This window comes from Conger conger, chromosome 9, assembly GCF_963514075.1.
Source record: "Conger conger chromosome 9, fConCon1.1, whole genome shotgun sequence".
NCBI classification, from domain to species: domain Eukaryota; kingdom Metazoa; phylum Chordata; class Actinopteri; order Anguilliformes; family Congridae; genus Conger; species Conger conger.
The window spans coordinates 24,818,596-24,843,448 of record NC_083768.1 but is presented as its reverse complement, the minus strand read 5'-3'; the positions used below and the strand labels follow the sequence as shown (position 1 = coordinate 24,843,448).

General features: G+C 45.7%; 3 protein-coding genes across 4 annotated transcripts; all 3 read left to right on the top strand.

Annotated features, from left to right (window-relative positions):
* Nucleotides 1-188: 188 nt before the first annotated feature.
* Nucleotides 189-8,353, top strand: LOC133137417 (protein FAM76A). 2 transcript variants are annotated; one of them, XM_061255694.1, is made up of 10 exons: nucleotides 346-411; nucleotides 1,416-1,543; nucleotides 1,986-2,050; nucleotides 2,460-2,514; nucleotides 2,764-2,916; nucleotides 3,141-3,295; nucleotides 5,181-5,267; nucleotides 5,798-5,933; nucleotides 6,657-6,758; nucleotides 6,968-8,353. In XM_061255694.1, exons 3-10 carry the CDS (start codon nucleotides 2,007-2,009, stop codon nucleotides 7,040-7,042), a joined length of 807 nt encoding a protein of 268 aa, XP_061111678.1. In that variant the 5' UTR covers nucleotides 346-411; nucleotides 1,416-1,543; nucleotides 1,986-2,006; the 3' UTR covers nucleotides 7,043-8,353. The 2 variants fall into 2 exon arrangements, with proteins under 2 accessions (XP_061111677.1, XP_061111678.1); XM_061255693.1 differs by lacking the exon at nucleotides 1,416-1,543 and having other exon boundaries at nucleotides 189-411.
* Nucleotides 8,354-9,201: 848 nt separating this feature from the next.
* LOC133136877 (E3 ubiquitin-protein ligase TRIM63-like) lies at nucleotides 9,202-18,633 on the top strand. Its single transcript, XM_061254707.1, has 9 exons — nucleotides 9,202-9,569; nucleotides 11,299-11,465; nucleotides 12,983-13,157; nucleotides 15,079-15,174; nucleotides 15,768-16,001; nucleotides 16,356-16,378; nucleotides 16,557-16,681; nucleotides 16,916-16,996; nucleotides 17,668-18,633. Exons 1-9 carry the CDS (start codon nucleotides 9,411-9,413, stop codon nucleotides 17,676-17,678), a joined length of 1,071 nt encoding a protein of 356 aa, XP_061110691.1. The 5' UTR covers nucleotides 9,202-9,410; the 3' UTR covers nucleotides 17,679-18,633.
* Nucleotides 18,634-18,887: 254 nt separating this feature from the next.
* LOC133137167 (proton-coupled zinc antiporter SLC30A2-like) lies at nucleotides 18,888-24,365 on the top strand. Its single transcript, XM_061255250.1, has 8 exons — nucleotides 18,888-19,444; nucleotides 20,388-20,551; nucleotides 20,672-20,818; nucleotides 21,027-21,180; nucleotides 21,766-21,946; nucleotides 22,486-22,591; nucleotides 23,311-23,445; nucleotides 23,890-24,365. The coding sequence occupies exons 1-8, from the start codon at nucleotides 19,389-19,391 to the stop codon at nucleotides 24,033-24,035; spliced, it is 1,089 nt and encodes a 362-aa protein (XP_061111234.1). The 5' UTR covers nucleotides 18,888-19,388; the 3' UTR covers nucleotides 24,036-24,365.
* Nucleotides 24,366-24,853: the final 488 nt, after the last annotated feature.

Here is a 24,853-nt window from a genome sequence, read left to right as displayed (position 1 = left end):
AAAACGCTGCCCCGAAGTCCTCCCAGAGCTTGTGACACCGCGCACAATCCCCCATCCACTCCACTGGCTCTCAAGATGATTGACATGACTCGTCCTCCAATCCTCACAGTCTGTGTCAGATTGTCCACCAATCCGACCGCTGGGGGCATTCAGAATGCCCACTCTATGACGCAAGGGCCATAATGGTACCTCTACTGATAGTACACTTGCCCTGATTGACGTCGTTTTCCCGGCAAGGTGGTAATCTTGATCATACATTTACAGGATTCGGTGGTCTAACTGTTCAGTGGCGATCCGCGATAATTTATCTTTGGGGATTTTACGATCGCAATGGCTGCTTTGTACGCGTGCACAAAATGTAACCAGAGGTTCCAGTTCGAAGCTTTGTCGCAGGGTCAACAACTATGTAAGGTAAGGGCCTTTGGCTAAGGGCACTCTCGTCCTCTATACTTTTGAGAAGTGTTTATGGGTGTGGGATGACACAGTTTCCGGGGGCTGTCTTTGAAGCTTGAAACGCTTAACTGAAATGACGTCAAATAAATAGTAGGCTTTATCTTGCGATGCAACGGTTAATTCAGTACTGTTGAATTCATTTGCACACTTATTTACACAGCGTTAGCTGGTTAACAGCTTGTTGCTTTAATAGTAGCCTATTCTCATATACTAGTATAAATTAGGGACCTACAATTTGAATAATTTTCCACTGATCTTTTTCTCTTCCGAAAAAGAAGGGATATATTCAAGTAAATTCAATTAATAATTTACAATATATAATTCTAATAAAAACGTCATACTATATACACTTAGGCCTACATCATTTATGAAAATTATCATGAACGTAATAATAATTGGTATTTGCTTTAGCTTGTGGTTTATAGAGATTTCTCTTCAAAGTACAAATAAGATGTTTTCCTTGCTCACAGCTTTTGGATCACATTAGTAGAAAGTTAGGGTAAACACTTAAATTTGTCCGGTTCTTGGATGTCGCTTAAGCATAATGTTTTACATCAAACAAAACCTCTTAAAAATGGTCCTAGAACTTAATAGAACCAAGATATATTCATTCATATTCATTGTATCTGGAAAGTTTGTTTAATTAATATTGCATTAAAGTACTTACATTTGGAACATTCCTAACTTGGTGATGACACACATCCTCCATGGTGTTTGTTCCTGGCTAAAATGACAACACCCAGGGGATGCCACCAGTAAATGGGTGTGCTACTTGCCTGGAATGCTTTTTTTCTTTGAAAGAATTAGTTTAGCTAAAGTGGCGACTGGACTGTGTACTGACCTCATAAATGAGAATTAAGAGGGACTCATTATGTGATTCTCCCGGGGAGTCTCTCTGACATCAGATCAGGTGATTAATCCAGGTGACCTGCCAACTAATCCTAATCTCTGGCGCGCCACAGCTCATTCCAGCAGCCTTTCCTGGATGTGATTTGAACCAGTCAGTGGTGTGAACATCCCCCCTGGCACAAGGTCATATGCTCACTTACCTGCTGTGTCTCCCTGATGCCCACTCTGCTGGCTCCAAAAGGTGACTGACATGCTGTGCCATCCAATCACCACTGCCAGTGCCACGATACCTACTGTCGTAGTGGTGGAGTTTCTCAGTTTCCACAACCCGGTTACGCAAGGCCCATAATTGTAGATGTGCTTGTATGAATCGTAACATGACATAAATTGATCCCTTTTAATTCTCAATAATTCGTTTTCAGTTATGTCAAATTCTTTACTCCCAGCTATTCCCAATTAGTTATTCCCAATCATTCCCAGTACAGTCCCAATTGTCACAGTCCTTCATTCTAAATCCATCCTTCATAGTCCTTAGGTCACCCTCATTTCCATTTCTTCATCCCCACTTCTTCATCTCCTCATCCCTCACTTTCCCTGACGCCATAGTTGACTGTTCCTCCTTCCCCATCAGTGAGACCTGATGTGATGATGTCACTAATGGGCTGTGTGCTTGTGGTCTTCAGGAGTGCCGCATCGCCCACCCCATGGTGAAATGCACGTACTGCCGAACGGAGTTCCAGCAGGAGAGGTACGTTCCAGTATTATTCAGTATTATTAAACCAGTATCTCACCACGGCCATTAAGTATCATTCTGAATATGAGGCACATTACATTACATGTCATTAGACTAAGCAGGTTCTTATTGTGGCCACGCAGGGGATCGAACCACCGACCTTGCAAGTCCCAGTCATGTACTTTAACCTCTATGCTACAAGCGCCCTATGGCACAGCCTGAACTAAATGGATGTCCACTAATACATTACATTACATTAGCAGGTTAGAAGGTTAGTTACAGTAGTGCATCATGGGGAATGGGGTGGTTAAGGAACCAAGGTGCAAGCCCAGTGCCAGGGTGAAAGCATACGGACAGATGCTGGTTAATAGCCTCACATTTCAGGATTCAAGACCAGCATTTTTGTGTTGTGTCCACTCTGCAGCAAAACCAACACCATCTGTAAGAAGTGTGCCCAGAACGTCAAACTGTATGGGACGGTAAGTTCAGGCTGAATGCTGCTGGAAACAGAATCTGCCTTGTGCCTGTAACGTTACCTAAGCTTTGTCTCCCGCCTTCTTCTGTTTCTCTTTCTTTACCCTCTTTCTCTCTGTCTTTCCAGGCAGTTGCTCCTTTTTTACCTCGTGCTGTCAGTCACTCTCTTTTTAATTTTGTCGTTGTCTCTCACTTGCCATGTCAGTGGTTTTATTTCTCTCACTCTCTTGTGTGTCCTCTCTCCCCCTCCACAGCCCAAACCCTGTCAGTACTGTAACATCATCGCTGCGTTCATTGGGAATAAGTGTCAGCGCTGCACAAACTCAGAGAAGCGCCACGGTCCTCCGCAGCCCTGCGAACAGTGCAAGCAGCAGTGTGCCTTCGACCGCAAGGACGACCGCAGGAAGGTGAGCTGCACTCGTGACCGCAACCAGAGCCTGTGTGAGTGTGTGTGTGTGACAATGAGATGGAGAGACATTCACTTCTGTGTATTATGGTGTCTCACTGACTGTGTGTGTGTGTGTGTGTGTGTGTGTGTGTGTGTGTGTGTGTGTGCAGGTGGATGGTAAACTCCTGTGCTGGCTCTGTGTATTATGGTGTCTCATTGACTTTTGTGTGTGCGTGTGTGCAGGTGGATGGTAAACTCCTGTGCTGGCTCTGTACTCTGTCCTATAAGCGTGTACTACAGAAGACCCGTGAACAGCGCAAACAGCTGGGCTCCTCTTCACACTCCTCACTCTCTCAGAAGGAGCAGCTCACCCGGCTAAGCAGCAGTCACTACAACAGGTGGACCACACACCCATATACCTACTCTCATATACCTACTGCACACACCTGCACACACCCATATACCTACTGCACACGCCTGCACACACCCATATACCTACTGCACACACCTGCACACACCCATATACCTACTGCACACACCTGCACACTACCATATACCTACTGCACACACCTGCACACACCCATATACCTACACCCATATACCTACTGCACACACCTGCACACACCCATATACCTACTGCACACGCCTGCACACACCCATATACCTACTGCACACACCTGCACTAACCCATATACCTACTGCACACACCTGCACACACCAATATACCTACTGCACACACCTGCACACACCCATATGCCTACACCCATATACCTACTGCACACACCTGCACTAACCCATATACCTACTGCACACACCTGCACACACCAATATACCTACTGCACACACCTGCACACACCCATATGCCTACACCCATATACCTACTGCACATGCCTGCACACACCCATATACCTACTGCACACACCTGCACACACCCATATACCCACTGCACACGCCTGCACACACCCATATACCTACTGCGCACACCTGCACACACCCATATACCTACACCCATATACCTACTGCACACGCCTGCACTCACCCATATACCTACTGCACACACCTGCACACACCCATATACCTACTGCACACACCTACACACACCCATATACCTACTGCACACACCTGCACACACCCATATATCTACTGCACACACCTGCACACACCCATATGCCTACTGCACATGCCTGCACACACCCATATACCTACTGCACACACCTGCACACACCCATATACCTACACCAATATACCTACTGCACACATCTGTGCACACTCATACCTACTGCACACACCTGCACACACCCATGTACCTACTGCACACACCTGCACACACCCATATACCTACACCCATATACCTATTGCACACATCTGCACACACCCATATACCTACACCCATATACCTACTGCACACGCCTGCACACACCCATATACCTACTGCACACACCTGCACACACCCATATACCTACTGCGCACACCTGCACACAGCCATATACCTACACCAATATACCTACTGCACACATCTGTGCACACTCATATACCTACTGCACACACCTGCACACACCCATATACCTACTGCACACACCTGCACACACCCATATACCTACTGCACACATCTGCACACACCCATATACCTACTGCACACACCTGCACACACCCATATACCTACTGCACACACCTGCACACACCCATATACCTACTGCACACACCTGCACACACCCATATACCTACACCCATATACCTACTGCACACGCCTGCACACACCCATATACCTACTGCACACACCTGCACACACCCATATACCTACACCCATATACCTACTGCACACACCTGCACACACCCATATACCTACTGCACACACCTGCATACACCCATATACCTACTGCACACACCTGCACACACCCATATACCTACTGCACACACCGGCACACACCCATATACCTACTGCACACACCCAAATACCTACACCCATATACCTACTGCACACACCCATATACCTATACCCATATACCTACTGTGCACACCTACACACACCCATATACCTACACCCATATACCTACTGCACACACCTGCACACACCCATATACCTACACCCATATACCTACTGCACCCACTTACTGCACATACTCATATACCTACTGCACACATCTGTACTCTCCACACACCCATACACCTACACACTTGCACTGTCCTCAGTCCCACAGACCTGCAGTCCTATACCCATTTAGCTTTTCAGATGAGAGAGAACTTCAGTTTCCTCACTGACCTGCTGTTGTCTACTCTCTTTAGCCAGAAAACACTCTCTACTTCCTCACTGCAGAATGAAATCCCCAAGAAAAAGGCCAAGTTTGACAGCATCTCCACCAATGGGGACAGGTGAGGAAGTGGGAGGGCTCTGGTGATTAATGGGGTCCAGTTATCATCATTTTTTGAATACGACTGCGCTATATGTATTCTAATATATATTATATATCTTTTAATTAAATCTCATTCATATTAAGTTAGGTATTTGTTAAATACATACGTGTTATATTTACTGAAATATTTGTGATGATTACTTGTGAAATATCGTTTGGTTCTTAAGCAGTGCTTGTATCTGTTATTATTTAATGTTGAAATGACCTGGCGTATTCTTAAAATGTTTTATGCCAGTTTTGAGACTCTTATAGTTTCAATATAATTCAATATAATTGTTGGAATTCATTCCAAACTGTTCATTTTATCTAAGCATTAAAACGAAGAGTGTATTATACTTTATATGACCACAAGGGGGTGACAGTAACCATAAAACTCATTTTGAACTGTTGTTGATGAAGAGCGATGGAGGGGGAGGAAGGTTACGCTGATAATGGTTATCATGGTGTAATCCTTCAGTTAGTGCTCTATTTGCCCTCCTAATCACTCAGCTTCTCACCGGACCTGGCGCTGGACTCCCCGGGCACAGATCACTTTGTCATTATCACTCAGCTGAAGGAGGAGGTGGCCTCACTGAAGAAGGTTCTGCACCAGAAGGACCAGCTCATTCTGGACAAGGAGAAGAAGGTACGAGTGTTGGGGGGGTGAGATGGGCGTGGGGAGGGGAAGGAAAAGGGGGAGAGGGCTTTGGGGAGGGAGATGAATAGGGAGGGGCTTATGATGACTTATAGAGGGCTTAAGGCCCATCCACTCCAAGAACAATAGCTATAACGATAACTATGAACATCATTCTGACTCAAGTGCATGGTGGAGACCACACAACGACAATGACGTTGGCAAACAATATCGATGGGATCACTTTGCGATTTTTTCCATCTGCATGAACAATAAAATACTGACAGCCAATCAAAATCCAATCAAATTTACAGGGCGTCACATGAAAAGTTGCAGATGACGTAGCCAAGAGACTATCTACAGAATGTTATTGTTCAGCAGTGTGGGTCCTCACATCATTATCGTTATTGTTACAGTTATGGTTATAGTTATTGTTCTTGGTGTGTCCTTTAGTGAGGTCAATGAGAGAATGGAGAGTTAGAGGAGGAGTACTGTGGAGATGCTGTCGGCTCTGGGGAAGATCAAGAGAGAGGATTAGGGATCATAGGAAAACATTTAGTGAAAAATCTAATTAACATTTAAAATGCTTTATTGGCCTGAAATACATTCATAAATATTGCCAAAGCATACACACACAAATGGGAATAGGAATAGAAATACATTAGAACATTATGCAAACAGCATTGTTGTAACAACAGCAATGAGTACCCTCTCTCTCTTTCTCTCTCTCTGCAGATCACGGAGCTCAGAGCTGAGTTCCAGTACCAGGAGAGTCAGATGAGGACCAAAATGAACCAAATGGAGAAAACTCATAAAGACCTGGTGGAGCAACTGCAGGTCAGTCCCTTCCACCCCTGTACGCCCCCCGGTGTGTCCCTGGCCCCTGTGCATTCACAGCCTCACCAGCGTGGCTCTATGTCCTGGACTGTTGGCCCCCTGACATGCCCGTCTGTCTGTCTGCGCACAGTGTGTACCAGCTGTCATATTTAAGAAAAATTTAATTTATCTGTTGCATTTGCTCATATGTTCATACGCATATCTTCCAGGCACGCAACAGAGAGCTGATGAAACAGGTGGCCGCACTTTCCAAGGGCAAGAAGCCAGCGATGACCTCACCATGAGCGCACGGGGGGGTGCGGTGTGAGGCTGACTCACCCGTGGTGTTCAGATTAGTGTGACACCTGGTGGCCCCCACATCAGATCTCCTCCATCCTGAGACAGGGTACCTGTGTATCTACAGGCCAAAACACTCACAATCACACACCAACAACCACAGTGCATACCACTATGATACACTCCATACCTATATTGCAGGACATATATAGGTTTAACGATACTACACTACACCTACATACAGTGTACTTATAGTTGTATTAATAGTACACCAACCATTACACCTAGACCAATATTTTTATAATAAAATATTCCATAGGAAGACTAATACTGATGGATAAAGGGAGTATTCTACATTCAAATATTTTTATTTATAGGTATGAAATGACGAGAAGAACATTTCTGTCCACGTTTAAGCATGACTAATACACATTCTTTGTTGTTATTTTTATTGCATTTTTTGATGATGAAGGTGATGGGGACAACTTTAAAAAGTTTTAAAAGTTTTCTCTTTACTGTAATGTTCTCTTTACTGTAATTTCCCCTCTTTGGTAGATGAAGAGGTCAAAACCTGTTGCACTAGCACCTCCAAAAAAATCCAGGGTCCTCCTAACTTTCTTTTGCCATGAAATTGTACATTGCACAGTGAAACCCTGACATGGTACAAACATGTCACATGTTAATAATCACACAGAGACAGCATACAGTGAGTTTCTGTCTGTCAAAATGTGTGAGGATTAAGCTTTTGGCATTCTCAGAAATGCAACTTTTCTGAGCTGTGTGTTCCACTGTTTCCAGCTTTCCTCTCCTAAAGTGTAGCGTATGGCATAGGCAGATCTTCACTCATCGGTTGGCTGATACTGCCTGTAATATTTCTCCTGATTGAGCAGAGGAACTGGCTCTGCAATCAATTGGTCCTGCCTTGTGCAATATTCTGAATAAGCTATGATTCCGCATTTGACAATACCGGCAATACCTCTCCAGTTAGGCTGCTGTTTCTTAAACTGCATAGGTTCATAATATATTATAATATTAGCCTACATAATTCCATAATTACATAATTACATAATTGATTTATTAATCTCAGATAGTCTAAGCAGCTACATTTAGTGAGAGATGCATCTGCGCCTCATGGATAATGTTTTGATCATAGGATGATAATATTTTATTTATAAGTATTTATTATGTCTGTACTGATATGACTAAGCAGGTAATAGGGAGCCGGGCAGTATGCCCTCATTGGCTTGGGATTGAGTTCCTGCACTGAGTCAGCATGTACTGCCACAGTCCGAAATAAAATGCTTTTCTCCAGGCTACAAGCGCTGTGTGTGTGCTATATGTGTACATGTATGTGTGTGTGTGTGTGTGTGTGTGTGTGTGTGTGCATGTATATGTGTGTCTGTGTGTGTGTGTACATGTATCTATGTATATGTGTGTACATGTATGTGTGTATATATCTGTCTGTGTGTGTGTATGTATACGTGTGTACATGTATGTGTATGTGTGTGTGTGTGTGTATATATGTTAGCAGGTAAGCACATTTATTCAGCCCTGTAGGTGTGAGAAGCTGAGCACTGATGACACCCCCCCCCCACACACACACAGAATGATTCCCCCAGCTGGTGGGGTGGATAGAGGGGGCAGAAATAGCAGGGCTGAGTCACACACAGACACACAATATATCTCTCATGTACACAGCTGCTGCAGTTATGCCCCCCTGCACTGGAAACTCCCGGCTCCCTCCCTGCCCCAGGCCTGGGCCCTGCTGTCTGTCAGTGTCACCCTCACGGGCCCCTCACCAGCACCCTGCCTGGTCTGGTGTCTGTCACAGAGAGGCTTCGCGGGGTGATGGGGTCAGTGTGCTTTCTGGGGTAGAGACCCGGATGACCTCACAAAGGAGGGGCGGTGGGGTCGTGGTGTCTTTGGACACAGCTGAGGAGCCCAGGGCTAATGGTCATTGTGTGGAAGAACAGAGGTGCGCTAAGACTGTCCTCTATGCGCGTGACAAAATAAGGAGAGGGAAGACAAGAAAGACAAGGAGGAGAGGAGGGAGAGAAAGGACTGGGGGACGGGAGATATGGGCTGTGGAGGGAGCGGAGATCGAGTGTCGAGAGGGGGTATAAATAGAGAGGGGGTGGGGTGGTGTTGGGGGAAGGGGGGGCTGACTCGACCCAGAGCCAACAAAGAGACTCACACAGGCACACTGTGGGGAGAACCGTGAGACAGTCAGCACCGGCAGGGGGAAACTTTACGGACACACCGTCACGAGGGCCCAATTTTCCTCTACACAACACAGAGGCCGCAGCGCAAAAAACCTGCACTGTCACACACGTACACACGCACGCAGGCAGCGAACAGACAGCTCCCAGGGCCGCCATGGACTTCCAATCGAACATCATCCACGACTCCGGGCCGATGGACAACCTGGAGAAGCAGCTCATCTGCCCCATCTGCCTGGAGATTTTCTCCAAGCCCGTGGTCATCCTGCCCTGCCAGCACAACCTGTGCAGGAAGTGTGCCAACGACGTCTTCCAGGTGAGCGCGCTGGGCGAACCCAGGGCGAGGGCCCAGGGAGGGGTGGACGGGGTGAAAAGACCAGTGAGAGGAGGAGTAGCAGCAGTTTGGCTAAGAACGGAGGAAGAAGAGCAGAAAAGACTAGGGAGAGGGATATAGAGGTAGAACAATGTCTAGAAATGAGGAAGAGGGAGGAATGAAGAGTGGTTCATGTTGTAGGGCGTAGAGCTGGGGGCGGGGGTGGGTGTGCTTGCGGCTTTGAGAGGTGATCTATGTGACGGTGAATTGTGTAAATATTCTCTCATGGGCCTTGTCGCTTTTTTTCTGATCGTGTCCACTCATGTCCACCATAATGGATTTCTTTCCTGAAGTACGCCACTGCTCTCCAGCCTCATAACTCTGTGTCACCGTGAGCCCCTCTGAACATCTGAAGGACGTTCATGCTGCCCTGTCCTTGACAGTCAAGGCCCATAGTAATATCTTCTCTCTCTGTTTTCAATGGTTGTGGGAAATTCTCATTCTTAGTACCTTGAAAGGTTAACAGAATTTTTACACTGAGAATCTTTTTCATGACATTTTACTATTGTCCACCACTGTGTTGAGAAATGGCTTGGTGGATTGGTCCCCCTCACTCGCCACCCTGTCCTGTTCCCTCAGACATGGTAGCACAGTAGCACACACACACACACACACACATGCTTCACTCAGTATCAGCCAGCTGGAATGTGTTGGCAGCCCAAAGGTTAACCATAATCTCGCCCTCTTCAAACTGTGAGAGCTGAGAAGGAACAGACTGCTGTCCACTGGCCAAAAGACCATTATTGTCTAATTGCTACACAGTAATTATTGTTGGCCTGATGTTAAATGTCATACATGTGTTCTGTATATGCTTTTTAGTACTTGTAAGGGGCACATACAGGAATGCCATTTAAACATTGTAATATTTGAATTCAGCTTACCCGAGTACAGAAAGAGCATATGCAGTTCAGTCCTGCACCCCTCAGTAAACACAGTCCTATTCCCCGTACTGAAATTATGCTCATGGAGCACTGTCTTGTACCGCCTCACTTAAGCAGGGAATATCAATGTGTAACCTCAATGTGATGAGAAGCTTTTTATTTTCTAGTTCTTATACAGTTCTACACTAAAAGTGAATGATTTTGAGGCTAGGCTAGGCTACCAGGGGACACTTGCGCTGGGTAGGCCTACATGCCAATGTGACTGCGCTGCCTGCTGCGTCTGCGCTCCCTGCTGCACCCTATTTCCGGTTCTGATGTCATTGTGCTGTAACAACCCGTTATTTTGATACAATGTGATCACATTGCAGTGGCAATGCATACAAGAGGAGCTCAGTTGTTTGTGTGGTTTGCTATGTACTTTGTTACTGATCCAAAACACATAATCTATATCACTGTTAATGAATTACTTAAAATCTAGCCTTGTCCTGAACCCAACAAAACCTCTGAAACTTCCCCTTCTCCATGGTGACTGTCGGGCTTCTGAGGACCCAAGTCAGTTGTGGTCTGTGCTTACATCACTGACTGATCTCCCCAAATGACATTTCAGTTTTACATAACTACACCATCTCCTTTGCCATCATCTTCTCCATCTCTGTCCATTTAGCTAGAGTGAAAGAGAAGTTAAGTCAAGGGAAATCCAGACCGCACTGTTCACACAGTTCCTGCTCCTGCTCCTGATACTGAACGTGATCCTGTACGCCTGAACATTTTCTCCCTGTGCTCTCCTACAGGCTGCTAACCCATACTACTCGTCGCGTGGCACCAACATCACAGGGGGGCGATTTCGCTGCCCCTCCTGTCGACATGAGGTGGTCCTGGACCGACATGGAGTCTACGGCCTGCAGCGCAACCTGCTGGTCGAGAACATCATCGACATCTACAAACAGGAGAGCAGCAGGTGAGCAAATGCCTGGCCAGGAGTGACACAGACCAGGAGTGAGAAACCAGGTAGAATACACCACAACAGGAGTGTGACAGACCAGGAGTGAGAGTCCAGTTAAAATTCACCTCTACAGGAGTGAGACAGACCAGGAGTGAGATAGACCAGGAGTGAGAGACCAGGTAAAATACACCTCTACAGGAGTGAGACAGACCAGGAGTGAGAGACCAGGTAGAATACACCTCTACAGGAGTGAGACAGACCAGGAGTGAGATAGACCAGGTAGAATACACCTCTACAGGAGTGAGACAGACCAGGAAATAGACACACAGATATGTGTTTGACAGACCAGGCAAATTAACATCAGCACAGACACCATACACAGCAGACCCTGCACCAGACACCTGCACAGGTGTGAGAGAAACCAAGCTGAGTAATACCTGGTGGTGTACCTGGAGAGATAGTGTATGTGAAAAGACACCTGAAAAGATGTGTGACACCATGAACAGGTGAGGAACTTCAGCTGGTATTTATATTGCATCTTGCTCAGCATAGTTCTTTTCACCTCTCCTCCCACACCACATTTTCAGAAAAATTACAGCCTTCACAGGAATGTTCCTGGAATTCAGAGTTAAACCTTATTTCATTTGTAATTCACACATGTAATTATCTTGGGAATTCAGAGCCATGCATTGTTCATGCATTCATTTCTTCAAATGCTTTCGATAGCACGCACTCTGTCTGTGTGTTCTCGGCGATGTTTGTGGTTTAACCCAGATTGATGTATGTGACCCTGAACAATTAGGTGCTCTTAGTAAATAATCTCAGTTCAGTTTGGGGGTTTGGTACAGTAGACTAATGCATTGCAGAGACACTCTGCATAGTAGTGTACAGTAAATTGGAGCACAGAACATGAACCCCTCTCCACAGAGTTGTGGGGGGTGTGGGGGTGAGGTGCTGCCCCGACCTTTAGGAAGAAGGCCGTGTTGTTATCAGTGAAATATTCTGGGTGCATGTGAGAGCCAGGCCATGGGGGTGTGGGGGGGCAGCAGGTGACACCGGTGACAGAATATCAGGTGTCTTACCGTGAGAGGGTATTTAAAGCAGAGCCTTACAAGGCTGAGCGGGGGGGGGGGGTACATAAGAAATTAGCACAGCGAGACTAAGGAAGGGGAAGAAAGGAAGAGGTAGAAGAAAGCTCTGAAAGAGACCAGTGTAGTAAATACAGCAGGGGGTAAAAAGTGAGAGAAACTCAGCGCCTGCACTCATGGCGGAGGTCAGACGTATTAATAGACCACAATATTGTCGTTGCCATGACTGCAAGGCCGAGGCCCGCCTGACGCACGGTAGGTGCAGAGCAGGGCACGTCTTCTCTGCCATGGCAACGTCAATCATCCAGACTGGCAAACAACATAAACCAGCGCAACAGCCTCAGGTGGGTGAGGTCATTGTCCCAGTTATAGCAGCGCACTGAGCTTTGACACCAGCGCCTCCTCCTAACCACCCACCCCACCCCTCCATCCCCCCCAACACAGCCCGCGGCCCCTGAAGGCGAAGGTGGAGCAGCCTATGTGTGAGGAGCACGGGGAGGAGAAGATCAACATCTACTGCCTCACCTGCCAGGTGCCCACCTGCTCCATGTGCAAGGTGTTTGGGGCCCACAAGAACTGTGAAGTCTCGCCCCTACAGAGCGTGTACCAGAAACAGAAGGTGGGTTCCCCCAGGGGGCGCTGTGCTCAGACAGCAGTATATTTTTATCAAAACTCTGAAAGATTGGGTCATATGTACAAAAATAGAGAATGAGGGAGCGAGAGAAAGTGAAGAGGAGACTGAGACAGAGAGAAAGAGAGAGAGAGAGATAAGAAGCCTCATGGCAGCAGGAATCTGTCCCCAATCCTCTGGGCCTGTAAGGAATGCTTCACACACAGACAGACTGGTGTATGTGCATATGTGTATATATGTACACATATATGTTTCTGTATCTAAACACGGAGTAGGTCACTGTATGCTTTACAGACCAGGCTTCTAGTGCTGCTCTATATTTAGATCTTTAGAGAAGGTGAAGGAGCGAGACAGGGACAGTTTATCAGAATTGTACATTCTGAGAAATATTTTATTAGTTTAGTTTATTAGTTTACATTAGATTTATTTACATTACCCAACTCCTGCAGAGATCTTACAGTGGCTACACTGGGGCTCCATCCACCAGCCTCTCAGGATCCAGTCAAGCACCTTAGCCACAAGGCTATAGGCTGCCCCATCTTGCAAAACATTGTAGTTTTGAGCGAAGTAGCTCATTTGCAGCTAGGACAGAGAGAGCTGGTTGATTGGGGAAGATGAATAGTCTGATAGGAGGAAAGATGAATGGAGATAAATGAAAGAGAAACCTGGTGTGCATCAGCCTTGCAGGCCCCTCCTCTTCCCACAGCATGGCTCAGCTCTGGGCAGTAATCAAGGGCCGTGAACCTGATACATTCAGCGCAGTGTGGGATTGCATTGGAAGTGTTGGTTGCCCCCCGCCCCTTTTAGTTGTGTTTACAAGTAGGGCACAGGGAGCCATGTGTCACAGAACAGGTCAGAGGGCGGGGGGGGGGGTGGGTGCCTCTCTGGTCCGTAGAAGGGCCTGTCAGTGCCCCCACCCTCCCCCAGCTATGCATGCTATTCTCAGAGGAGATGCTTTTCAGATCACACCAGCGCTGTGTGTGTGCACGTGTGCAAGTGTGTGTATGTGTGTATGTGAGCATGTGCACATGTCAGTGTGTGTGCGTCAGTGCATGTGTGTGTGTGGGTGTGTGTGAGAGAGGGAAAGGACAGAAAGAAAGAGACTGAACATATCTGAAAGATTTGTGTTTATTCACTTGTCTGTATGCATCTACAATATTTGAGAAATGACTGTATTTGACACTTTTGTTTGGCGGAGAGTGTTCCTGACCCCTGTGTGTGCCTATGAATCCATGTAGAATGCCTTCTCTCGCTCTGTATGTGGATGTGTATGAACCCATCTTCTCAGTGATGTGACCTCTGTTCCCTCCATTATGTCTGTGCCCTTCCCCTGCCAGCCCACTGTTTATAGACACAGGTGGGGTGACACGTTACCCATATAAGTCTCCCGTGTGCCAGACTCAGTGAAGGAGAAAAGCCTGCATCAGCACAGCAGAGGGGCCTGGATATGGCAGATGGCAGGGCATCTATTTGCGCTCGCTGCTAATGTGCATGGCTTGCTGGGATATCAGCCCTCTTCCCTGAGATCAGATACAGAGAGGGGCGTCTGCTTTCACATCATTAATGACTGTCACCACAGTGAGGTTTCTGACTCTCATGCAGTCATTTCTCTGAGCAGAACATAAAAACAACAGGAAGGAAAAGTGGGGGTGTGAGAGAGAAAAACATTTGTGCAAGGGTGAGTGAGTCAGTGCCAGTAGACAGTGAAGCAGATGAAAGGGTTCCTGGCAGTGTTTTTGTTTGCCTTTTGTGTATACACCCAGTAAGCACTTTATTATGTATTTATTTTAGACGTATTGGTATTTTTAGACTTTTAGTAAAACAAAATGAGTTCAATAAATACCTAATAAAGTGCTCACTGAGTGTATGTGTATGTGTGTTCTGACCCAGTTTTTTGTGCGTGTTGCAGACAGAGCTGTCTGAAGGTATTGCAGCCATAGTGTCTGGAAATGAAAGGATCCAGGCCATCCTGACCCAAATGGAGAACACCTGCACAGCCATTGAGGTACAGCAGGAGGCACCAGTGGGGTGGATTCACCACATGTATTGGCACTAAACGTCCATAATAGGGTATCGCCTGATGAGACCTGAAACAAACAGTGTTTTATTTTCTGTTTTACCCCTCTCTGCCCAATTTTCTGTTTCCCTTTTTTCCCCCACCACTCACTTTTCCTCTTCTTTTGACTCACACCATTTTATTTTCTTACTCTCTCCTTTACTTCTTTATCACCTTTCCTGCTTTCACTTTATATCCCTTTCTCTCTACCTTCTTCTCACTCTCATTTGTTTTCCCACCTACCTCTCTCTCCCTCTGCCTCCTCCCTCTCCCCCATCTCTCCCTCTGCCTCCTCCCTCTCCCCTCTCCCCCCCATCTCTTTTCTCTCCCATCTTCTCTCTCCCTCCCCTCTGTCCCTCCTTGTCATCTCTGCCTCCCCCCTCTCCCTCCTCTCTAACTCCATATGACCTCTCTCCCTCCCTCCCTCCCTCTGCCTCCCTCAATCTCCACTCTCTCCCTCTGCCTCCTCTCTACCTCCATCTGCCCTCTCTCCCTCTGCCTGCCCTCTGCCTCCCTCACTCTCCTCTCTCTCCCTGTGGCAGGAGAACAGCGAGCGTCAGAAGCGGTTGCTAGGGGAGACGTTTGACGGGCTGTACGCACTGTTGGAGGAGAAGAAGGGCGAGCTGCTGGCTCGGATCGCGGTGGAGCAGGACACCAAGACGGCCTTTGTGCGCGGCCTGGCACAGAAGTACCGGCAGCAGCTGGAGGGCAGCTCCGCACTCATGCAGACCGCCATTTCCTCCATGGATGAGCCGGGAGAGGCCAGCTTCCTGGTGGTGAGACTCCAGCACCATCCAGCACTAGCCAGCTAGCAGTTCTGCCTGGGCACTTACAGCGCTGCTTTGATGCCAAAGCCACGGGATGATGACCTTGCGTTCATTCTTACTGTGGAAACACTAGTGTGATGGCCGTGATTCCATAAGCTGCCTCAAAGCCTTAAATTCACAGATGAATTAAGAATTATGTCACTACTAGCGTTGATGTTATTTGTGTGCTAGAATAATTGAAAAAGTAAAGCACTATACAGTTATTTGATTATACCGCTATACAATCGTGGATTGCTAAGAGTAAAATTAGCTCTAATTTAATTATCTTTTCTCTCCTTTTCTACCCATGCTAAATATCTACAGAATGCTAAAAAGCTTCTGAACGAGTAAGTCGCACCACCCTCTCATGTTTAACGTCCCGTTCCGTCTTCTTGTCCCACGCATGTCCACCATCCTCACATCCTCCCGTTTCATGTGTGACTTCCTGTGACTTCCTGTTCTGTAAGTAATCGCCCTCACTGTTCCTGCTGATCTCTGAATGACCACACCCTGCTGTGCTGATAGGATATCCAGCGCCTCACGCCTCAACGCGGCCGAGCGAATCGAACCGGGGTTCGAGAACATGGACCATTTCACCGTCGACACCCAGCAAGTGGAGGAGCTGCTAAGCACCATGGATTTTGGCGTGGGTAAGTTCTGTGTCACCGGTGCAACCTTTTATACCAAGCCCTGCTAAACTGTATTTCATTTTACAGTTAATCACCTGTATGAGGCACTTGCCATTGCTGTAGTCATACACCCGTATTTATTAATTCTGGTATTACTCAACATCTCTTAAATGAATGGGGAGAGGTGCCAGTGAGGAAATGTCTATTATTGTGCATCATTAATGTTTCTGTTGACCTCGGACTTATCTCACCCAGATGATGATGATGACGACTTTGAGGATGAGGAAGGGGGTGCAGAGGAAGAGGCTGGTGAAGAAGCACAGCGGCCAATGGGAGGTTAGTGGGGGCAGAGGGAACAAGGAGGGGGAGGAAATTACATTACATTAATGGCATTTGGCAGATGCTCTTATCCAGAGCAATGTACAGTTGATTAGACTAAGCAGGAGACAATCAGGGAGCAATGCAGGGTTAAGAGCCTTGCTCAAGGGCCCAATGGCTGTGTGGTCCTTATTGTGGCTACACCGGGGATCGAACCACTGACCTTGCAGGTCCCAGTCATGTACCTTAACCACTATGCCTCAGGCAGCATCTCCTGTAGGATGAAGATGAATTGACATCATCTTTATCCTACCGCTATGGTTATATCTTTATTCTGCATCGCACTTTAACAATGCACAACCCAGTAGGAAGTGCACACAACTGCTTCTGTGCGTATACACACGCCACATCTATGACACATGGAAGGATCTGGAAATCATTTGTACAAGGACAAAAAATGTGAGAAAGGGCCCTCCAACACACATACACAAACAAGACTCCCTTATTTCCACCCCTGCTATGACTCATCTAAGAGAGAATCATGAACATGCATGCACATCATGAACAGGATGCGATAAGAGTTTCTGTTATGCAGATGAAGCTCTGTGACTGATGTCTGTGAGAGAGGAGAGTCTGCTGCTATGGAGAGTCTCAGGCTGAGATGTGCTTGTGCTCTGTGTCTCCCCCAGGTGAGCAGTGAGAGTCGAGCACAAGAAACAAGATGCTGCTCTGGGGTGATTTAAGCAGAGCCGATGGTGGTCAAAAAGGAAGTGAAGATAAGAAGACAGGGAAGGTGTTGACAGATGAGAAGAAGAGGAGTTGGAGGAGGGTGGAGATGTTTGTTGTCTCAGGTTTTAAATGGTGCAACCTCGGGAAAAATTCCAGGAGAATCTCTCTCCCTCCCCTCACCTCTCTTTCTCTGTCTCTCTCTCTCTTTCTTCCTCTGACGCATACCCACACACAAAGTGCATATCAGCCCTCTTTGATGGAGGTGAGAGGTGAGAGGATGGAGAACGTTTATAAACTAAACCAAAAGGAAAGACTCAGGCATAGGGCTTAGCTTTAAAACTAGTGAACGCTATCCAATTGCAGACGTGGAGGGTTTCCTGGTAGACAGCGCCCCCTGCGGCTGGCGCTGTGAAATGCCTCTGAATCTTCCATACAAAGCAGGAAAACTTCTTTGCATCATGTCATCATTTAATTCATCAATGGAATGTTATTTTTTATATATATACATGCATTGGTGCAAAATGTATGTTTTGTACTTTTTATATTTTTAATGTTATTGTGCTACTTGTAATGATTAAAATAATCATTACTGTTGTTTTGTATATTATGCCAAGAGTTGCCACGTATTTTTACGCTGAAGGGTATAAGGAGCAAAAAGACGATGGGGAAACCTGGACGCGAAGAAGCACATTTGTTTACGCTGGAAGGGTGGCAGAAAGCACGTACTGTACCGTAGGGGGCGGGCCAAAGACCCAGTCCTGTAGATGTTTTGTGATGTGTAGATTTGTTGGCGAGAGAAGATCAAGTTGTTAGGTGCAGACATCAGAAGCTAGGTGCCATATTCAGGAAAAAAAATGCACCTAGAGATTTCACTGAATGAATGTATAAATTGCACAGTGGAATAAAGTGTTGCTTTTCATGTCAAACATGTCACGCCTTTCCTTCACGTCTTTATATATAATATAATATAATATAATATAAAAATAAATCTTCACATAAAATAAAAAAGTTTTTGCTTGTCTGGAACCGGACACACCAAATATACCCCATAGTACCTGCATATTTAGGGGCGTGAAGACATTTCGGGATTCCCTGGTCCGTGATCAATAAAACTGAAATCTTAACCAATAGAAAGCTAGCATCACTTACAACCAAACATGAAATAGTCCTTGAAAACCGGGGAAGAAATTTCTTTGCAAGAAAACCAAAATCAAGGTCTTGACTACGGCTCAGAAAACCAGACATTTCGGATAACTACCTAACCCTCAATTCGTCTAGCATTGATAGGCTAATTAATGTCTCATGATTGGGCCATAGCCTATGCATATCAAGAGCTATATACATTTAACAAACTAATAATTAACAAGCAGTTTAAAATCGTTATACATACTGGCTATGATTTCAGTAGTCCGAGAAACAAAGTGCGGTTCTCACTTTTACACACGACGCAATTAAAAAGACGTGATTAAAGGCCTGAACTACTCGTAGGAGAGGAGTATCAAGATAAATCTTGTCGAGCCTGCACTGGATATTTACTGAATTAACTGAACATTTCGCGTGTAGCGACAGATTTTTTAAATGGATCTTCAAGCCTAATTATTAACAGGGTAGAGCAGACGAACAGAAGAAATTTTGTTTTTCAACACCACTTTCTACAACTACAATTCTACAACTAACCAACATGGATAAAGTCAACGAGAGAACCGGTCTTCTGGTGGAACATCACTTTCCCGGCAGGTTAGTGTCAGTATTTTTTGTGGCATTGCATTTGTTATTGGATCAGTTGGGTTGGTTATTCCTTCACGTGCTGCTTTGGATACCTATGCAAGCACTCAGGTGGTTTGTCAATCAGCGCGTGGTATTTTTGTACATCTTTTTACTCAAACGCACTGGGTATAGACTATAATTATGCTCACCCTAAACCATTACCAATCATGACGGTCTCAAAATTGCATTGAATTATTGTGGCTGACACGTTTCCTTTTTAGTGGTTGGCATATGGGGATCTTAAGTGCAGTCATTATGCCGTCTGACGACTTTGCTTCAGGTAACCTACATTTCTTGACAAAGGCACTGCGAATTCACATAATTTTACAAGACCATCCTACTCGACGTAATCATTTGGCCTATTTGTCTGTCCATAACTCTACATACTAATTAGGTCGTTGAATGTGCCAAGAATTATTGATGAGTGATATGAAGTGGGTAACCATTGTGCTGGGCCTGCATTCAGTGACTTCCCTTACACTTCATATAAAGGGTTTTTTGGTTCTAGCACTACCAGTTGGGCTACCTTTGGTAGTTTCTATGAACCTTTTGTTTCATGGGTTTCATTTTTATAATACAATTTAATGATGTGTTGCAGTATTATAAACATAATTTGAATGACTTAATCGAGACTTCACCAAACTAAATGTTTTCAGATAACATATTGGTGCTGTGCTGTACAATGAACACTGTGCTTGTGAGCACAGTTTGTGGTCCATCTCTGCAGAACTATACCTCTGTGTGTTTGTCAGCATGTGTGCAAATAACTAACCATTCCTTCATTTTTTAATTCACCCTTACCCATCAGCAACATTGTTTTTCACAGTACACTTAGTTTCAAAATGTTCTCTGAATACATCTCCTCAAATTCAGATTTGACTTTCTCTCCCTCCCTCCTTCCATCACTTTCAAGATTATATGGTGATCTTGGTGCAGAGGAGCAACGAATTGGCCAACAGCACTGTCACTCATCTGCTGGCGAGGCCCTTCGTGGAGAGCAGGGGAAGCGCAGGGCCCGCCTCCAGCTGTACGTGGCCTCATCTGTCTGTCTGCTGTTTATCATCGGCGAGGTGATTGGTAAGCACAGGCCCTGCCGACAAAGTTTGAGACATAAGGATCTGTGGTAGGTCTGTGGGATCATAATGCGGTTGTGTAGTGTTGCAGTTCTGTAATCCATCCTCTCTGCACCCTGCTCAGGGGGCTATCTGGCCCACAGTCTGGCCATCCTCACAGATGCAGCCCACCTGCTGACAGATTTTGCCAGCATGCTGCTCAGCCTCTTCTCACTGTGGATGTCGTCCCGCCCTGCCACCAAGACCATGAACTTTGGCTGGCACCGAGCAGGTGAGCCCAGTGCCATAGGTGTGCGTGCGAGGGACAGTTTGGTAGGAGAAAAGGCGACTATGTGGCGTATGGCCTTTTCAACTTAACCTTCTCCCTCTGTTTTGTATGGGTTCCTTGAATTGTGTGGTACTGTTTGTTTTGTATGTTTGTTGTGTTCATGACCACAGCCTTCCTTTCCTTGTTCTCTTTCTGTGGGTGTGTGTCTTAGAGATTCTGGGGGCGTTGCTGTCTGTGCTTTCCATCTGGGTGGTGACGGGTGTGCTGGTGTACCTGGCAGTGCAGAGAATGATGTCACAGGATTTTGACATTAATGGCAGCGTCATGCTCATCACGTCCGGCTGTGCTGTTGCGGTGAACATCATGTGAGTTTCGGGTCCAGCTCCATGGGTCCTGCTCACCCAGGCAGTCATTAAAACAGCCCTGCTTCTCTCTGTCTGAATAGCACCCTGGGACCCGAATTCTGTTTTCAGTGCAAACTGGCAAGTTGATTCAGAACTGAAAATATCTCAAAATTTGTTTACTCAGTATTTTAGCTTGAACCACATTGCATTACCACACTCCTGGTTATATACAGACATACCTGGTTTCTTTTACACAAGGGTACTGCAATTGAAATTCCACTCAGGATTTACCCCAAAGGTCCAAGTCACTTGGATCACATTTTTCCCAATTCTGTTGGTTGATGTAAACATTAACTGAAGCTCCTGACCCACATCTGCATAATTTTATGCATTGCACTGCTGCCACATGATTGGCTGAATAGATAATCATGTGAATAAGCAGGTGCACAGGTACAGGTGCTTTCAATGTATATCAGTAATTTATCATGCAGATCATGATTTTGGACATAGTCTAAACTAACTTTGTACCCTCTATCCTTCTGACTCTTTCTTTCTGACCGACTCGCTGTCTCCCCCCTCCCCCCATCCTTCCATCCATTCCTCCAGAATGGGTATCACTCTTCATCAGTGCTCTCACCACCATGGTCACAGCCATGGATCTAACAGTCCTCCAGATTCCCGCAAGCCTCAGCAGAATGCGAGTGTGCGTGCTGCCTTCATCCATGTGATTGGGGATCTGCTGCAGAGCCTGGGAGTGTTGATGGCCTCTTATGCCATCTACTTCAAGGTACAGACTCCGCCTCCTAATGACCGGGAGAGGGATGCAGACTGTCCCGTTATGCCTCATGTACTCACAGCCAATTATTAATGAAATTATGTCTATCATAAAATTGATAGTTCCAGTCCTGGATATTGATTAGCCAATAAGCCTTTTTTGTGGGTTCTATATTCATGTTCGGTGGAATGCTCACACACCATTTTTATGTTGTCTCCACTAACGAAAGTCCTTATTAGACTGCAAGCCCCTGATTGACCAGTGGAGATCTCGAATGCTTTTATTTATAGTGGTCTTCTACGTTCGCTATATCTATAGATGATCAGTTTTACCAAAAGCGATATAGAGCATAAACCCATCATTTGGGCACTCAGTTTACAACACTGAATTTACATTGAAATAGACATTTAATGATGTGTTGTAGCCCTTGGAAGTGCTTCTGAGGTGGCAGCTCATGGTGAGGCTGTTGTGGGAAGCTCACTTTCATTTTTTCATCAGTCGATCCAATTGATGGAGTTAAACCCTCTGTGGTTCTGTGTCTCCCATTACAGCCGGGGTTAAAGCTGATCGATCCCATCTGCACCTTCCTCTTCTCCTTCCTCGTCCTGGGAACCACTCTCGCTATCCTCAGGGACGTGCTCACCGTGCTGATGGAGGGTGAGGGGGGAGGGATGAAGGGAGAGATAAAAAGTGAGGAAGTGAGGGAAGAGAAGAGGTGAAAAGTGGTGGTAGGGAGGAGTTGGAGTTTGCATAAAGGCATAGAAGTTATGTCAAAATGATAGCAATGGGGAGGCTGTTTCTCAGAGCTTTCAGGTGATGCCACTGGCAGATTATTCTGAACCACAAAGTGTTTTTCCAGCATATCCTTAAGTGCTCTGTTCTATCATTCATGCAGTGTTGAAATACAAATCCATCACTGCATTTGTTTCAGTTTGGGGTAATAATCAAGAACAATAAGGGATCAGCCCTGTCACATCATATCATACCGCTCAGTGGTACATTAGCCTGGTCATTTCACTGCATGGTCAAATGATGGACATCATTGTATATGTATTCACATTTGCAGTGTGAATATACACGTGTGTTCGACTTCGGTTGTGTTCACAAGCACCCTTTGTCAAAGTAGGTGACTGCACGTCCCTTGGAAATGTTTTAAATGGATTTATTGACTAGTCAAAGCATAAAACTAGACTTCCACTGCAGCACAGTGGATGTTTGCATATCCGCATTAAAATGCACCATATGCAAACTGAGACCAAATATAACACGCAAGCAAATAATGTTTCCTCAAGCCTTGTCAAAAAGCCACAACTGAAACCGTGCCTTTGCACCTTTGATGTGGCTGTATGACCTCTGAACTGTGGGGTTTCCGGCAGGTACTCCGCGGGGGCTGGACTTCTCACAGGTGAAAGAGACGCTGCTGTCAATCCGAGGAGTGAGATCCCTCCACAGCCTGCATATTTGGGCTCTAAGTGTCAATCAACCAGTGCTGTCTGTTCACATTGCCATCAGTGAGTCTACTTTTCTACCAGTCTGTCCACATCGTAATCCTAATATAATAACAAACTCTATAAGTACTTGTCATGTAGATTCTGAAAATTCTTTATTTTTTGTGTTTTTTGAGGGTCCCAGTTGCTAATTGAGGTGATTTGGGGTGATTGTTGTCTTGTGAAAGTGAATAGCTTTTAGTATTTTAATGAGTATTGGCCTAGCTGTGAACAAACCCCACACTTTTGCCACTCAGTGTTTAAAAACTGATTAGGATAATTTTGTTGCATCTTAATTGGAGTTTGAGTGAGTGTTTGCTTTGGCATAGAATGGCCTGCGTGCTTCTGCTTTCAGTTCATTCAGTGCCAAGTTAAAGCTTCCTGTTATGCTCATTTTAGCCATAAATATATATGCTATGCTTTATTTGTTGTTGTGCATTTATATTGGCTTATATCCACTGTGTGTAGAGGATGGGGTGGATGGACAGGCAGTGCTGAAGGAAGCCAGTGGGATCCTGCAGGACAAGTTTGACTTCCACACCATAACCATCCAGATTGAGGATTACTCTGAGGACATGCAGAGCTGTCAGCAGTGCCAGGACCCACAGGACTGAGAGGGGAGGAGAGCGAGTGCGTGCTTGCGTGCATGTGCGCGTGTGTGTGTGCGTGCTGGGAGCTGATTTAGATAAATGAAAATTAGATTAAAATGAACGAGTGCAGGACACTGGCACAACAGTGCACCAGCAAAAAGAGCAGATAATATTTAATAGATTTATTTATTAATGTTTGAAAAGGTAGACTGTGATTCGTATGGTGCCCTGACGCCGAGAGTACAGGATGACTGAACTGCCTAGTCCAGTCCCACAACACCTGCTGGTATTGTAGTGTCGTGTACTGGCTGTCCAACAGAAGTGAACTGATAAATAAACGTAAAATGGGAAATGAATCTAACCAGTGTAGATTGTGTATTTTGAGGGGGTGGTTGTTGAGGTAAATCAAATTATTCTCTATCACATTCACTCATTCACTTTACATAGTACACAGATACTGTATGTATGAGCAGAGAACTCCTGTTTGGCTCCTGAGTCCTGCTTTGGACAAGAACGGAACATGGTAATGACGGGACAAAGCAGTGGGCTTACGTAAGGAGCCACTCACACAAAGCAGGGACTGTCCATTTACCCCAGTCTGTTTACAAAACGCTTAATGGATTCTTCCACACAAGCAGGAACACGGGGAGTGTGCTGATCCTGTTGTCATTGTGAATGTGTGCACAAACAGACTTAATGTACTTTGGCAATCATTTTTATCAGAACCATGGGCAGGGCAGTATGAGTAAAGTCAGAGAATAATAGAGCAAGGCTATTTCTGAGGTAAAGAGAAAGTTGTTCGAAGTGAAAGGGGAATTCATAATTTGGGAAAAGAAAAATGT

Coding starts and splice junctions, on each gene's coding strand:
- LOC133137167 (XM_061255250.1), top strand. CDS start 19,389: ATGGATAAAGTCAACGAGAGAACCGGTCTTCTGGTGGAACATCACTTT. Junction 20,819..21,026: donor CTTTGGCTGGCACCGAGCAG/GTGAGCCCAGTG, acceptor TGTGTGTCTTAG/AGATTCTGGGGGCGTTGCTG. Junction 21,181..21,765: donor GCTGTTGCGGTGAACATCAT/GTGAGTTTCGGG, acceptor CCATTCCTCCAG/AATGGGTATCACTCTTCATC.
- LOC133136877 (XM_061254707.1), top strand. CDS start 9,411: ATGGACTTCCAATCGAACATCATCCACGACTCCGGGCCGATGGACAAC. Junction 9,570..11,298: donor GTGCCAACGACGTCTTCCAG/GTGAGCGCGCTG, acceptor GCTCTCCTACAG/GCTGCTAACCCATACTACTC. Junction 16,682..16,915: donor CACCATGGATTTTGGCGTGG/GTAAGTTCTGTG, acceptor TATCTCACCCAG/ATGATGATGATGACGACTTT.
- LOC133137417 (XM_061255693.1), top strand. CDS start 331: ATGGCTGCTTTGTACGCGTGCACAAAATGTAACCAGAGGTTCCAGTTC. Junction 2,917..3,140: donor GCAAGGACGACCGCAGGAAG/GTGAGCTGCACT, acceptor GCGTGTGTGCAG/GTGGATGGTAAACTCCTGTG. Junction 3,296..5,180: donor AGCAGCAGTCACTACAACAG/GTGGACCACACA, acceptor TACTCTCTTTAG/CCAGAAAACACTCTCTACTT.